The following is a 12033-nucleotide window of genomic DNA, read 5'->3' as shown; positions in this document are numbered from 1 at the left end:
TATATATATATATTTTTATATTTATATACTGTATATATCAGACCGTGTTTACAATATGTCTAAAACCTGGGGAAAAAAACCCAGATAATTAGTCAGGTTTGTTTCAGTAATGGTTTGACAAATGCCTGGTTTATCTTCATCAAGTACAGCTTAGTGAAATTGGAGTAGTTATCTCCTTAAATGCTATTGTAACACACTGCTCCATGGTAATCTCAACTTCCAAAACACGGACATCAGAGACGACTGCCTGCCTCGCTTTTAATCACTTTTTCATACATGACACTGACAACAATGACAAAACTCGAGGAAAAAAAAAAAAGAGGGTAATCTCTGCATCACGAAATCCAACTAAATTAAATGCCCCTAATGAAATTAAGCATTATGGTTTATAAAATTTTATAGTATTATCGGAAAGTTTTCATTATAATGCATCAAATCTGCTTAATGCAACCCTAAAATGTATTTACAGAATGGTGGAACAGCTTAGTCAAACCCAGCGGCGGATGCCAGATTGGACAATTGAAGGTATAATCAGCATAATGTTTTTTGGAAAGGCAAAGGGAATCCATGCCATATGTTCACTTAAGCCTTAATGTTATGTAAAACTGGTTGTTTTTTCTTTGATAAAGCTAAAATGTCCTTTTGCATACAGTTTAAAATCTGTTATGTTCGTAATAGCTGGGGCTTATGAGTTTTGTGTGTTGCTTCCAGCCCTACAGAATTTGGAAGTCAACCCCTTTTGGCACAAAGGGGAATAGATTTTGCAGGATTCTGGTACTAGATATTAAACTGATGAGATGTAGACCCATAAATCTTTGCAGGTGTAATATTTAAACATAGATTTAATTAAAACAGCACTTTCAGTTGTAATGTATATCTTCTTCCTAACAGGATTGCTTCTAAAAGATAAAGTCCTCTCTCAGAAGCCTTTGATGGAAGTGCCCTTTCATTGATTCATGGACCATACACTAGGGATGCACCTATATCAGTTCAGATACCAATGCCCATACTTGGCATTTTCATGAGAACTACCAGGGTTGCAGCGGTTGTAGCTGGGATCTGGCGCTCCACCACTGTCCTGAAATCATTGGCCTGTATTGTTTTAGAAAAACTGTCACATGACAATAAACAAAAATGTATCAGTACTTCTTCTTGCAAAAATGGTATCGGTGCATACCTTTGTATATGTTTATAAAAACAAAATCGTACATTAAAACAGGGATGTACAAATCCCAGGAGCTCCGTATGCTCCTTACAAATGACAGCTACCTCCTAACTTTTGAACTTTTCTCTAGTCTAGTCTTGGAGCTCGAAAATTTTCTGTACTTGTACTTGTACCGAGTACGGTACCTGGTATCGGTGCATCCCTACCATAAACCAAATCTTTGACATTGTTAGGGACAAGTAGAGTGGTTCCATCAAATATCACTAAGCTGCTAAGGTGAAGTTTGTGTAAAAAAAAACAAAACCTCCATGAAGGTCACCAGGAGGAACCAGTAAGAGTTGTGGAGGACCCAGGAGATCAACACTTCCAACAGATTCAGTTTCCAGAGGACTTTGGGGGATCGATAATTGTGAGTAGATTGGTGTTTCACAATGTGGGCGCAGAAGAGGACAGTATTCACACTCTTCTTTTACAAGTATGCATACCATGGGTCATTTTTGTAACAATGGATATCCCATATTGGTTGTATGACCTATCCCAAGAGTTAGTCACAAGCTGGAGGATTTTGGGGGTTGACATTAGCAGACTGTTCAGGCAAAGCCAGTCAGGTAGTGTTCTGAGGTCACTCCCTACCTCTCAAGATGCTCTCCAATGGCACATACCTTGTGGCTCTTGCCTCAGCCATGTGACCTGAATCTTCACCAAAGCTAAATTCCCATTCTATGTTTTTGGCTGTTTAGCAAACTTCTAATTATTGTATGCAGGGGAATATCATCTAACCTAAGGCTTAATTTTTTACTCTACAGTGGAGAAGCTACAGATGGAAAATTAATAGCATAAAAATAGAAACAGGGGCATAATGTACCTGTTGAACTTTTGCTAGAATATATCTGTCTAAAACTACCAGGCTACTGGCAAGCCAGTATTCAAGGAACACATATTCTTAGTCTGAAATTCCGCAGAACAGAGATTTTCAACTTCTCCCACCAAAGTATGTCTGCTGCTTAATATACATTCCTGATCAAGAGGCTCTAGAGGGAAATTTTTTAGTTCCACTCCAGCTGATTTTACAGTATTGCAGAGAGATGGAGAACTTACATGGCTTTTTGGCTGGCTGGACAAGTTGAGGATTCAGATATGGGCTGTTCTCTGCGTCTATCCTCCGTTTGTACTTCTGTCGGCCTCCACGTACTCTGTCAAGACGTACACCTGAAAAAGATACAGTAATAATGTTTAGCTTACACATTGATTCAGCACAAAGCTTTTTCATTCTCATACAAGTTGTGCTTCCATATAGAATTTGTTTTAAAACAAGTGCAAGTCATCCCATGATGGTCACTTTCACACTTCTGCAGTTTAGTCAGAGCTCCTCCCTGCTAGCAAAACCTACACACATAGGCCCTGAGCTGTGCTTATAGACCCCCACTACACATTTGTTGAGTCTGCTCACTGTTAACCAACAGTTAACCAACCATTATTCTTTTCACATATGCATTCATACTTTAAAACACAACAGATAAGGACAGCTAGGTAAGCTTATCACAGAATACTCCCCCCAGCACTCTACCAACCCTGATTTTTTATTATTGCAAATGCCGTAACAGGACAAGTGAATTGGTCACAACCCCTTTAAGACTCTTGACTGCCCAGACTGATCTCATTATAATGTGTCATTGCCAAACAGAAGCTGACCTCTCCTTCTGGAAATACAAGCTGCCTAGCTCTTATGTTGACCTTCTTCTACTTTAGGAGATAGACTGCCCCACACCTTTCTACTACTTCCTGAATTGTGTTTTTTGCTGTCTCTGTCCAACTGGGGAGATTTTGCTTCAGTTCCTATCTTGAGGCACAAAAGTAAGTGAGAGGGAACTCTCAAAAGTAAGGGAAATCCTTTCTAGCTGTCACTACAACAACTTTCCCCATTGGAATATACCCCCTCTATTTCTGTTCCAGTGACAACTCAAAATTGTAGAATCACCTTCTTTTTGGTTGACAGCGGTCACAAGGGGAAATAGAAAGGGTCAATAAAATACCTGAGGTTCTAACCCTTTCCTAGTTTATTAAAAAAGAAAATAATTGGTCTTTAAATACACTTAAAACAAATCTGAGCACTGTTGCTGCTGTGATCTGCTACGTGCATGCCTATCAATCACTATCAAGTTGGGTTGATTCCAAGAGAACTTTTATTCACTACACTTGGGGGAAAAAAATCACCTGTGGCAACTGGCAAGAATACAAATCATACAGCAGAGCGACAAATGGTGAAAAAAGGTCAATAAATATCATTTAAAAAATAAAGGATGCCCAGCAAACCTTGCAGGAGGAATAGGCGAACAAAGCCCAATGTAGGTTAAACAGTGCAAAGCAACGATCAAGAAAAATCAATTACTAATCTGGGGGCTTCAAAAAAATACATACAAATATAGAAGGACACATAAAATGATGCTTTGCAGGGAAAGATCCAAAGGGGATTATTTGTAGCAAATCACTAGATGAAAAGTAGAACTGGGAAAAAAGCAGCCCAGTATTTTAATAGCAATGAGGAGAAAATGAAGTCTGCATAATTCAGGTGCCATCATCCCGCCTATTCTGTGCCTGATTTCATAGAAGCAATTCTGGCCCTGATTTCATAGAAGCAAAAAAAAAAAAAAAGATGGATAGCGTGCAAAAGCAGTGTGTTTAATCAAATAGTAATGGGACTGTGGCCCAAATTTAAATAATATAAATCTGTTCTAATCAATCATTTTATTTGCATCTTGCTTCTCTTAGGGTTCTGTGCATAAATCGAGTCCCTGGAATAGAGAGCGCAAAGGAGCCGGTGATGAATATCACTCGATGAGACTCCCGGGTCTCTGTTTTATGCTGAGCAACCGAAAATGTTTCAGACATCAGTGGGAAGACTTACACCCTGTGCCACCTAAAGGAAAACTCCTCTTTCACTAAACAAATTATATAACGTATATCACGGCTACGAAAGCCACTTTGTCATTGAAAGTTATTAAAGATGAGCATACCGGTTTAATCTGCAGCCAGCCTTTACTAGAAGTGCCAAGAAAATGTAAATGTTATTTCTTTGCCAGCATGGCAACAGGTTCTGGGGCATTCTGTAAATGGTTTGTATAGGAAATGCCCCCAGGAAACTAATTTCCTGCTTATGTGACTGGTTCAGTCTTAAAGGGGAATTCTAGGCACAAAAGCTTTAATTTAAATATACAGTATTTGTCAATAGCCATAAAGAATATACATCCTTATTTCATCGATATGTGGAGTCTACTGGTCTGGGCCACCTACTGGCTTATGATAATTCTAGGGGCTCTGGTGGCGAGAGCTTACCACCATAGTTCCTGTTTGTGTTCCAAACCAATTTGGAGTGCTAAGTATTCCTTCCCACTTTGGGGTGTGCCTATTTTTCCTTCTGCATCATAATAAATTAACAAATAAAAGTCCAACAGGGACACTGGGCAACTCTGTGTGCAGACCTGGCTTTCCCGTGGGTTATAGGACACTGTTAGGTGTTTTTTATTCTGCACCAAAAAAAAGCTAGGCAAAAGTGTACAAAGGGGTTAATAGATAGCAACCAAATATCATATTTCACTGGTCAAAAGCTGATAATTCATAGAGGCATGCTCATTCAGTAACATAATCGCTGCTTGTAATGAGCACCCGTGACAGCCCCGTGTCACTTCTAGGCACAGACTCAAGATGAAGCCAGGAATCTTCTGTGTATATTCCCCTGGACCTTCAAACAGATGACGCTATGGCTGTGAAGTGCCCCCACTGCTAAATTAAGACACCGGTTAATTCGAGGCTACTTGTAATTGCACATTGAATTTCTATTTTTAATCCTGCCATGCAAATTCATTTTGTTGAACCAAAGTGGCATCTTTTTATAGTCTCTCCCATTGACATGAGATAAAGTAACTTGTCTGGCAGCTATTTGAATCAATTTACAGAGGATCAGGGGCAGAAGTGCCAAGCTCAGGAAAAATAAGAACTTTGAGATTGTGTATAGTGTGGGTGCGACAGTCCATTAGGATCCCGCAGACTCCTGCAAACATGCATTGTCATCAGACAGTGGGGGACAATGGTTTAATATTGCTCACTGCAGACGTCTAGCACAAGACAGTACTGTTTTCTGTTTCTCTATTTATAATAGTATATATATATATAGAATAGAACTCCTTTTTTAAATACTTCAAGCACCCTTTTGTTTGCCAATGTTTACTAAAACTGCTGCCAAATATGAGTTACTCAGCTTATAAACAACCCTCCCACTGTGTAATCAGTGATGAAAAATGTCAGTCTGTCACCAGTGACCCATTTATATGCCCATTGGGCAGCACCATCTTAGCACTGGTACATCATAGTAAAGTCGAATCCAGGCTGTCAATCACAGCCTGCGCATCAAAGATGCCTCCGACGCCCCTTCCTGTAGCATAAAAGGATGAAAGGTCCTTGGATCTTTTATTGTAGGTGTCCAACAATTTTAATAGGAGCTTTATCACTTGGGTGCAAAAGCTTTCCCACCAAAAAGGTCCCTAGACTGAAGGGTGGCCCTAGAGAATTACCTGGTAGCAAACACGGCAGCACCACCAGACATAGAAGAGTCCTAAGTGTATTTATGGATTGAAATACATCAGCATAAAAAAGCCAACATGTTTCAGGGGCTCATACAATCCCCCTTCATCAGGAATAGTAGTATAAGGGAACATAAGTTATACCTATATGGATGATAGATGGAACACAAGTTATGCCTATTTTCCCTCTATACTTCTAGCCCTGGCACAGGGGGGGTGTCAACCCTCAAAACATGTTGTCTTTCAATAGAAACACTTTGGACTCTACGTCTGGTGGTGCTCACATGTTTGAATCTGACTTTCCTATGACAGTGATGTGTCGCTGCTCTCTGCATAGATCAGTGGTGAGATGGAGTGGTAAGATATGGAGATGAAGGCTTAGCTAATGACTTTTGAGAAAAAGTCAAAGTTTGCATATAAGTAACATGGTTATTGAGTTTGCAGGTTTTGCAGAAAGAAGGAACCGATGAAGCAGAATGAGAAGGTGCCACTATACTCACATGGAAATGGAAAAGGGTCACTTTCAGTAAAGAAAAGCAAACATACACTACTGTATCAATGGAGAGCAGCATTGTCACCCTAGAACAGGAAGTGTGTTGACCATAGAACACCTCTGCTCCTTCTCTCCATAACAAAGGGAGGGGGGTTCTGTAGTCCTCAAAGATAGCTAGGAACAATGCTAACTGGTAACAGTCAGCAGAGACAGAACACACGAAGTTATCAGCGCCTTGAATTTGCATTTTGCACTTAATGAACACATATAACACAACACTTTTAATGTTATATTTAACAGACCAATCGGAAATAACATAAGAGAGTTAATTGTTAGGGTTTACATACACTTTAAGGTTGAACACTGTGCTTTTAAATAAACCCATTTGTTCATCATGATAATGATAATCATTGCTATCCAATAATGGGTCTATTTCTCTTAAATCTAAGCAAAGCTTCCTTGCACAAAAACCTGGCTGAGGTTTCCTGAGGACGTGCTATGGGGTCGCCAACTCCAGCCAAATGTTATTTTTAAGATGCAGCTTGAAATGACATTAACCAACGTGTCGCTTTCTATAGTCATCTTCCGTGATACGAGTGTTTACACGAGCTCGGTTGACAAAATACTGTTGCCTTCCTATTGCACTCATTGTTTTTTGTTTTTTTTTCTTTATTTGCAGACGTCAGTGCAACTCCCTACAGGCTTGTGTTATAAATCTGGTGCCCAGCTTCCTCCAATGCATACTCCTCTTCATATTCCTAGCTTTTTTGGTTACAATAAAAAGTACAATATTACTGATGTAGCTCAATTATTAGAATTTTTTCACATTGTCTGCATCCATCTCTTTAGCTTGAGAGTCAGAGGTAGGGGACCCCGGGAGGTCTAATAGTTGCTGCCCTGCTAACTACAGGACCTTACACAGTGGCTTTGATTTACTAATGGAGGAAAGACTGTTCACTTAGCAAAATGAACCTTCACAGCATTCTTTAGTAAATCAACCCAGGTGTGATATCAGACAACTGGCGTCTTAGCACATTTCAATAGAGCTCTGTCCCCTGACTCTCGAGCTGAAAGCAGAACTATACCCTCCTATCTCTTAGAGCCAAGGAAGGTACCATCTTAGCCTCTATTTGGATTGCACTTGCCATGGCGCTGCACATGTGATCAGCTATGACAACGGCCATTTGAAGGCTTGAAAGTTAAGTTGAGAGCTAAAATGAACACACTGGCAACCTTGACAATTGGAATGCCTTAAAAGTTGGTCCATAAAGTTCCTCTTGAAGGGGCTCATTTTTAAAAGTTTGCATGGCACTAGTTCCCCTAGATGGCACTGACTTTCCTATACTCGTTAGTGCCATCTAGGGGTGCTAGTGCTGTGCAAACGGCTTCTAGGCTAAATGATCCCCTAAGTATCAGACTCAACGTAAGTATATAGGTAAATAAGGGAGCTAATTATTTTACAATAAGATTTCACAGCAATAATAATGGATGACTGAGCATTTACACACAGGCACAAGGCCAGTTGTGAATGGTTCTGTTAAACTGTGCAGGTTCTGGGATGACCATTATTATCCTGTCTTTATGACCAATAGATTCACTGCCTTTTATAAGAAAGCTACCATCCTTTTGTCTTTACAGGTTCACTTTAATCAACAAAACCTTCATTTTTCTCTTTCTTTTCTCAAAATTAGTAATATTTCACAGTAATGTCCTTTCAACCTACCCATCCACACCATGTCCACGGGGACCTAAAATATAGCAACGCGTGGTAATATAATACACCAATATCATATCTTGATAGGCGGCATTATTAATAACACGCGCAGCACAATGAAGGAAGCGTCGGCGGGGTTTTACTTGAGAAATGTACATCACATTCACACACACTGGCTGCCATTTTCTCAGAGTGACATCTTATAATTCAATGTCTTCTCTCAATGATTCTGACAAAGGCAGAATCAGAATAAATGAGTCTAGCAAGACAGCCCAGAGCGTTACAATATCCAATAGCTCATTATTTTTAAAGAGCTATCTATAAAGCGATGCTGACAGGGAGTGAGCATTTTATTACTCCTTCAAATGCAGATGTTAGGGAAACCACAAGACATGGCTGCTGGGAAATCTTAGCATCCCCAGTGAAGAGGGCTTTGTGACCCCCCGATACAACTTTATTGACAGTCATTGGGGAAGGCCTTGTGTGAGAAGATGCTGTGTCGCCTGTGGCAACTGCCCTCTCCCATTCATATCTATACAGCATGATGATTATTGACTGGTTGCTATGGGTAACAGGGGCAGTTCCACTTTTTTAAACATAAGGTTAAAATGAAAATCTGCCTGAGAAAAAAAAACAAAACATATGGGCCACTTGGTTTCTTATAGTACCGTAACGCCAGGACCTGGCTCAGAAAAGTTGGATTCATTACCAATGTTAGTAATTGATAATCAATCATAAGGCAGTATTTTTTTTCCAGAAAAGGTGGCCATGTTGACAAACACATCGATTTTTCATCATTGTTTTTTGAAAAGTTTGATTGTATCCATCAAATGTCTTCTTTTGAGAGGCTACACGTGTTTGCTCTTCAGTTGGCCCAAACTGTAGAAACTGCAATCATTGCAATAAAAAAGGGAATTGGTCTTGTTTTTTTTGCATAATCTAAAAAGTTCTAATAAAAGAAAAATGTTCACCTTGCCATAAACCACATCCAATATTTCCCAACTGTTTCCTCTTTAATCTGACCCTAGATGTTTCTGTGTTCTTAAGGCCAGGTTCACACCTGGGCGATCCGTGACAGCGCGGCAATCGTGCACAATACTGTGATATTACCGACAATCGCGCTGTTAAGTGCAAACATGTACCCTTTTGTCTGCGATTTCCACGCAGATGTACCCCATTGAAATCACCTTGGTGAGCCTGCCAGTAACACACTTCCTGTCCTAGGCTTACTCACTATACTGTGTCCATGGAGAAGCAGTGTTGTCACCCTAGAACAGTAAGTGAACAGGACAAGAGATGTATTAGGGCTGCAGAACACACACCCTATCCTCATCATCTCCACAGCACAAGGCAGAGGAATTATATTTAAAATGATACCCTTTCAAGCCTACCTGTTTATTATACTAGTGCAACAGTAGACCTCTTGAAGAGTATCTATACCCAAGAACAAAAAGGTAATATATTGCAGCTTAGCAGTCTTTAGGTGTGGTGGCTGCATTAGTTTTAGGTTCTCCAGCGCACAAATAAAGATATTAATTATGGTGATCACAATGGACTGACAAAATTATTCCACGGCCAATTAACATGGCAGGGATGGAATTGACTGAGAGCTTCCTAAAAAGTTTGAACAGAGGGTCGCTGGTATGCACTTTTTAAATTACATTTGATCAAGTTGAAAGATCGTAGTGATATATGTGTGGCCCCCATTTTTTAAACTGGTGTAGATAACCAGATCAGTAAAACTGATTAGCTTGCAGAGGTTCCAGCCAGGGGAGTGAAGGTACATAAAAGGTTAAATAACTTTATTGACGCGTGTCACCGTCATTGACAAAACCTTTGATATATGAGCTGCATGCATGTCTCTGGTATATCTTTATTGGCAGCTGCCTTAAAAGACAGCTTCTGGGTTTTTAACACTGCGGAGACTTCAAATTAAATGTACTAAAGCCTACAAAATAGTTTATTGAAGGAGCACTGTTGATTAATCCCAAACCAGGGACATTATAGAAGTTCACTGACAATGACCATAGCTGTCATATGAAAAATACAGTAAATGGTAAATTGCAACTAAAACTTGTCTAATTCACTTTAGTTTCCAAAATGTTGAGTCTGTAACTTTGATCATCCTATAGTTCCCTATTGTCCAACCTACAGCCCAGGGGCCACTGCAGACAGTAGTTAGAGTTTTCCTTACCTGGGTTCTTACTCCTTCGAGTAGAAGGAAAACATTCATTAGACTCCTAGTAGCTAAATAGCTTGGTTTGTTGATTTCTCACTATTTAACGTTTTCTGTGCTGTCCAAGAGTAACATAAAGTTTGGCACAATACATTTTTATGGAGGCTGTAGGGGCATAAATATGGGAGCATTGATCTTGATCTCCAGCAGTTTCATGTAATGTGTCTCCAGATGACCTCCTGCTGCATGTCCCCCATTTTCAACAACTCTTATATCATCCATAGCTGTCCTACAGGAGATGGTCACCCTCTCTGACCATCTCCTGTAGTATAACTTCCTTCTATGACCATCTCCTGTAGCACATCTGCCCTTTATGACCATCTCATGTAGCACATCTTCCCTCTATGACCATCTCCTGTAGCACATCTGCCCTGTATGACCATCTCCTGTAGCACATCTTCCCTCTATGACCATCTCCTGTAGCACATCTGCCCTGTATGACCATCTCCTGTAGCACATCTTCCCTCTATGACCATCTCCTGTAGCACATCTTCCCTCTATGACCCTCTCATGTAGCACATCTGCCCTCTTTGACCATCTCCTGTAGTACATCTGCCCTCTTTGACCATCTCCTGTAGTATATCTTCCCACTATGACCACCTCCTGTAGCACATCGACCCTCTATGATCTCCTATAGCACGCCTGTGGTCAGTGACCATCTCCTGTAGTATGTCTGCAATTTATGACCATTTCCTATAGTTCCCTATATCAACAGGGATGACCATCATTGCTTTAGAGTCTGAGGTCAGCTTGATGAGTGTCAAGCAGTAAGTGCGGAAAAAAATGTTTGCAACCACAAATTCGTCAGTCATCTTCATAGAGGCAGGGCTTTGCTCCTTCATGTTGGAACTGCCCGCTCCCCCCATCCCAGAAAACTGGTGATCTGATGACTGATGGATGGAAAATCCAGCAGAAGAGGTTGAGAAATCCCCTATACGCTAAGAACCTTGCACTGGAGCTTTCTCTAAGGAAGGAGTACAGTGTGCAGCACAATACTGACATCACCAAATCTTACTTCAATCTCATGAGACTAGCAGTCACACTCAGCAGTGCCTTAGATCTAATACTGCAAATATACAACTATAAGGCTCGCTAGTAATTTTTAAACAAAAAAGGTAGATTTTCAGACTGCTGTTTAGGCACAATTCAAATTTCTAGGTGTTCTCTTTAACATCTTCACTTTATTAGTTCAGGTCCACTTTAAAACAGACCTATCACCAGTGGAGTCTACCAGTTCCCCAGCCTACAAGGGGTTAACACACATGGTGCATGCAATGGTTGCATGAACTAATCAGAATGCAACTCAAATAAATCAATCAACCCCAAAACCCTCTATGTCACTACACCTCTGTGTATTAACAGCGATATCACGCAGGAACATGAATAAATGTGTTTGCCCATTATGCTGTCCACTGAACACATTATTATAAAAGTAATCTTTTTTGTAAAAAAGATCAAAGGGATTCAGATTGCAGGGGGAAGCAGGAATCCATATACGTATTGTACAGAATGCCCATGACACCGCTGTAGTGAAGACCGGGGAATCTCATGACTTTGCCTTAAACAAGGAGGCATCAGAAAATTGATATCAGTAGTGGGCCTTGCTGCAGCCTGAGATGCTCGGTAACATAAGATGGTTTAATAAAGAGGACACTCATTCTACAAATGCAGAAGGAAGCCAAATATATCAGCAGGGAACATCTCTCTGATACAGTTAATCTCTTCCGAGATGCTAGCCCCTTTTCTAGATGTAAGACAGCCCTAGGAAGCATGTTACTCCTTGTTCTGCTCTCCTAAATAGTAATTCTATGTGGCCTCTATATGTCAACGGGAGGGTTGGGGGGGGGG

At 40.4% G+C, this 12033-nt stretch overlaps 1 protein-coding gene across 4 annotated transcripts in view; it reads right to left on the bottom strand.

Moving 5' to 3' along the window:
- The window catches only part of ESRRG (estrogen related receptor gamma), a 205054-nt gene that overhangs the window by 59688 nt on the left and 133333 nt on the right, over positions 1–12033 (bottom strand). For 3 of the 4 annotated variants that reach the window (XM_018555636.1, XM_018555788.1, XM_018555862.1), the window contains one exon: positions 2264–2374. In XM_018555636.1, coding sequence (XP_018411138.1) covers positions 2264–2374 — 111 coding nt within the window. Of the gene's footprint in view, positions 1–1827; positions 1842–2069; positions 2077–2263; positions 2375–12033 lie in introns of all 4 variants that reach the window. The other variant, XM_018555713.1, reaches the window with a different exon arrangement.

The sequence above is a fragment of the Nanorana parkeri genome, unplaced genomic scaffold (assembly GCF_000935625.1).
Source record: "Nanorana parkeri isolate BGI_ZX_2015 unplaced genomic scaffold, ASM93562v1 scaffold1, whole genome shotgun sequence".
Lineage (NCBI taxonomy): Eukaryota > Metazoa > Chordata > Amphibia > Anura > Dicroglossidae > Nanorana > Nanorana parkeri.
The sequence above is the reverse complement of the archived record's forward strand: the minus strand, read 5'-3'. Positions and strand labels throughout refer to the sequence as shown.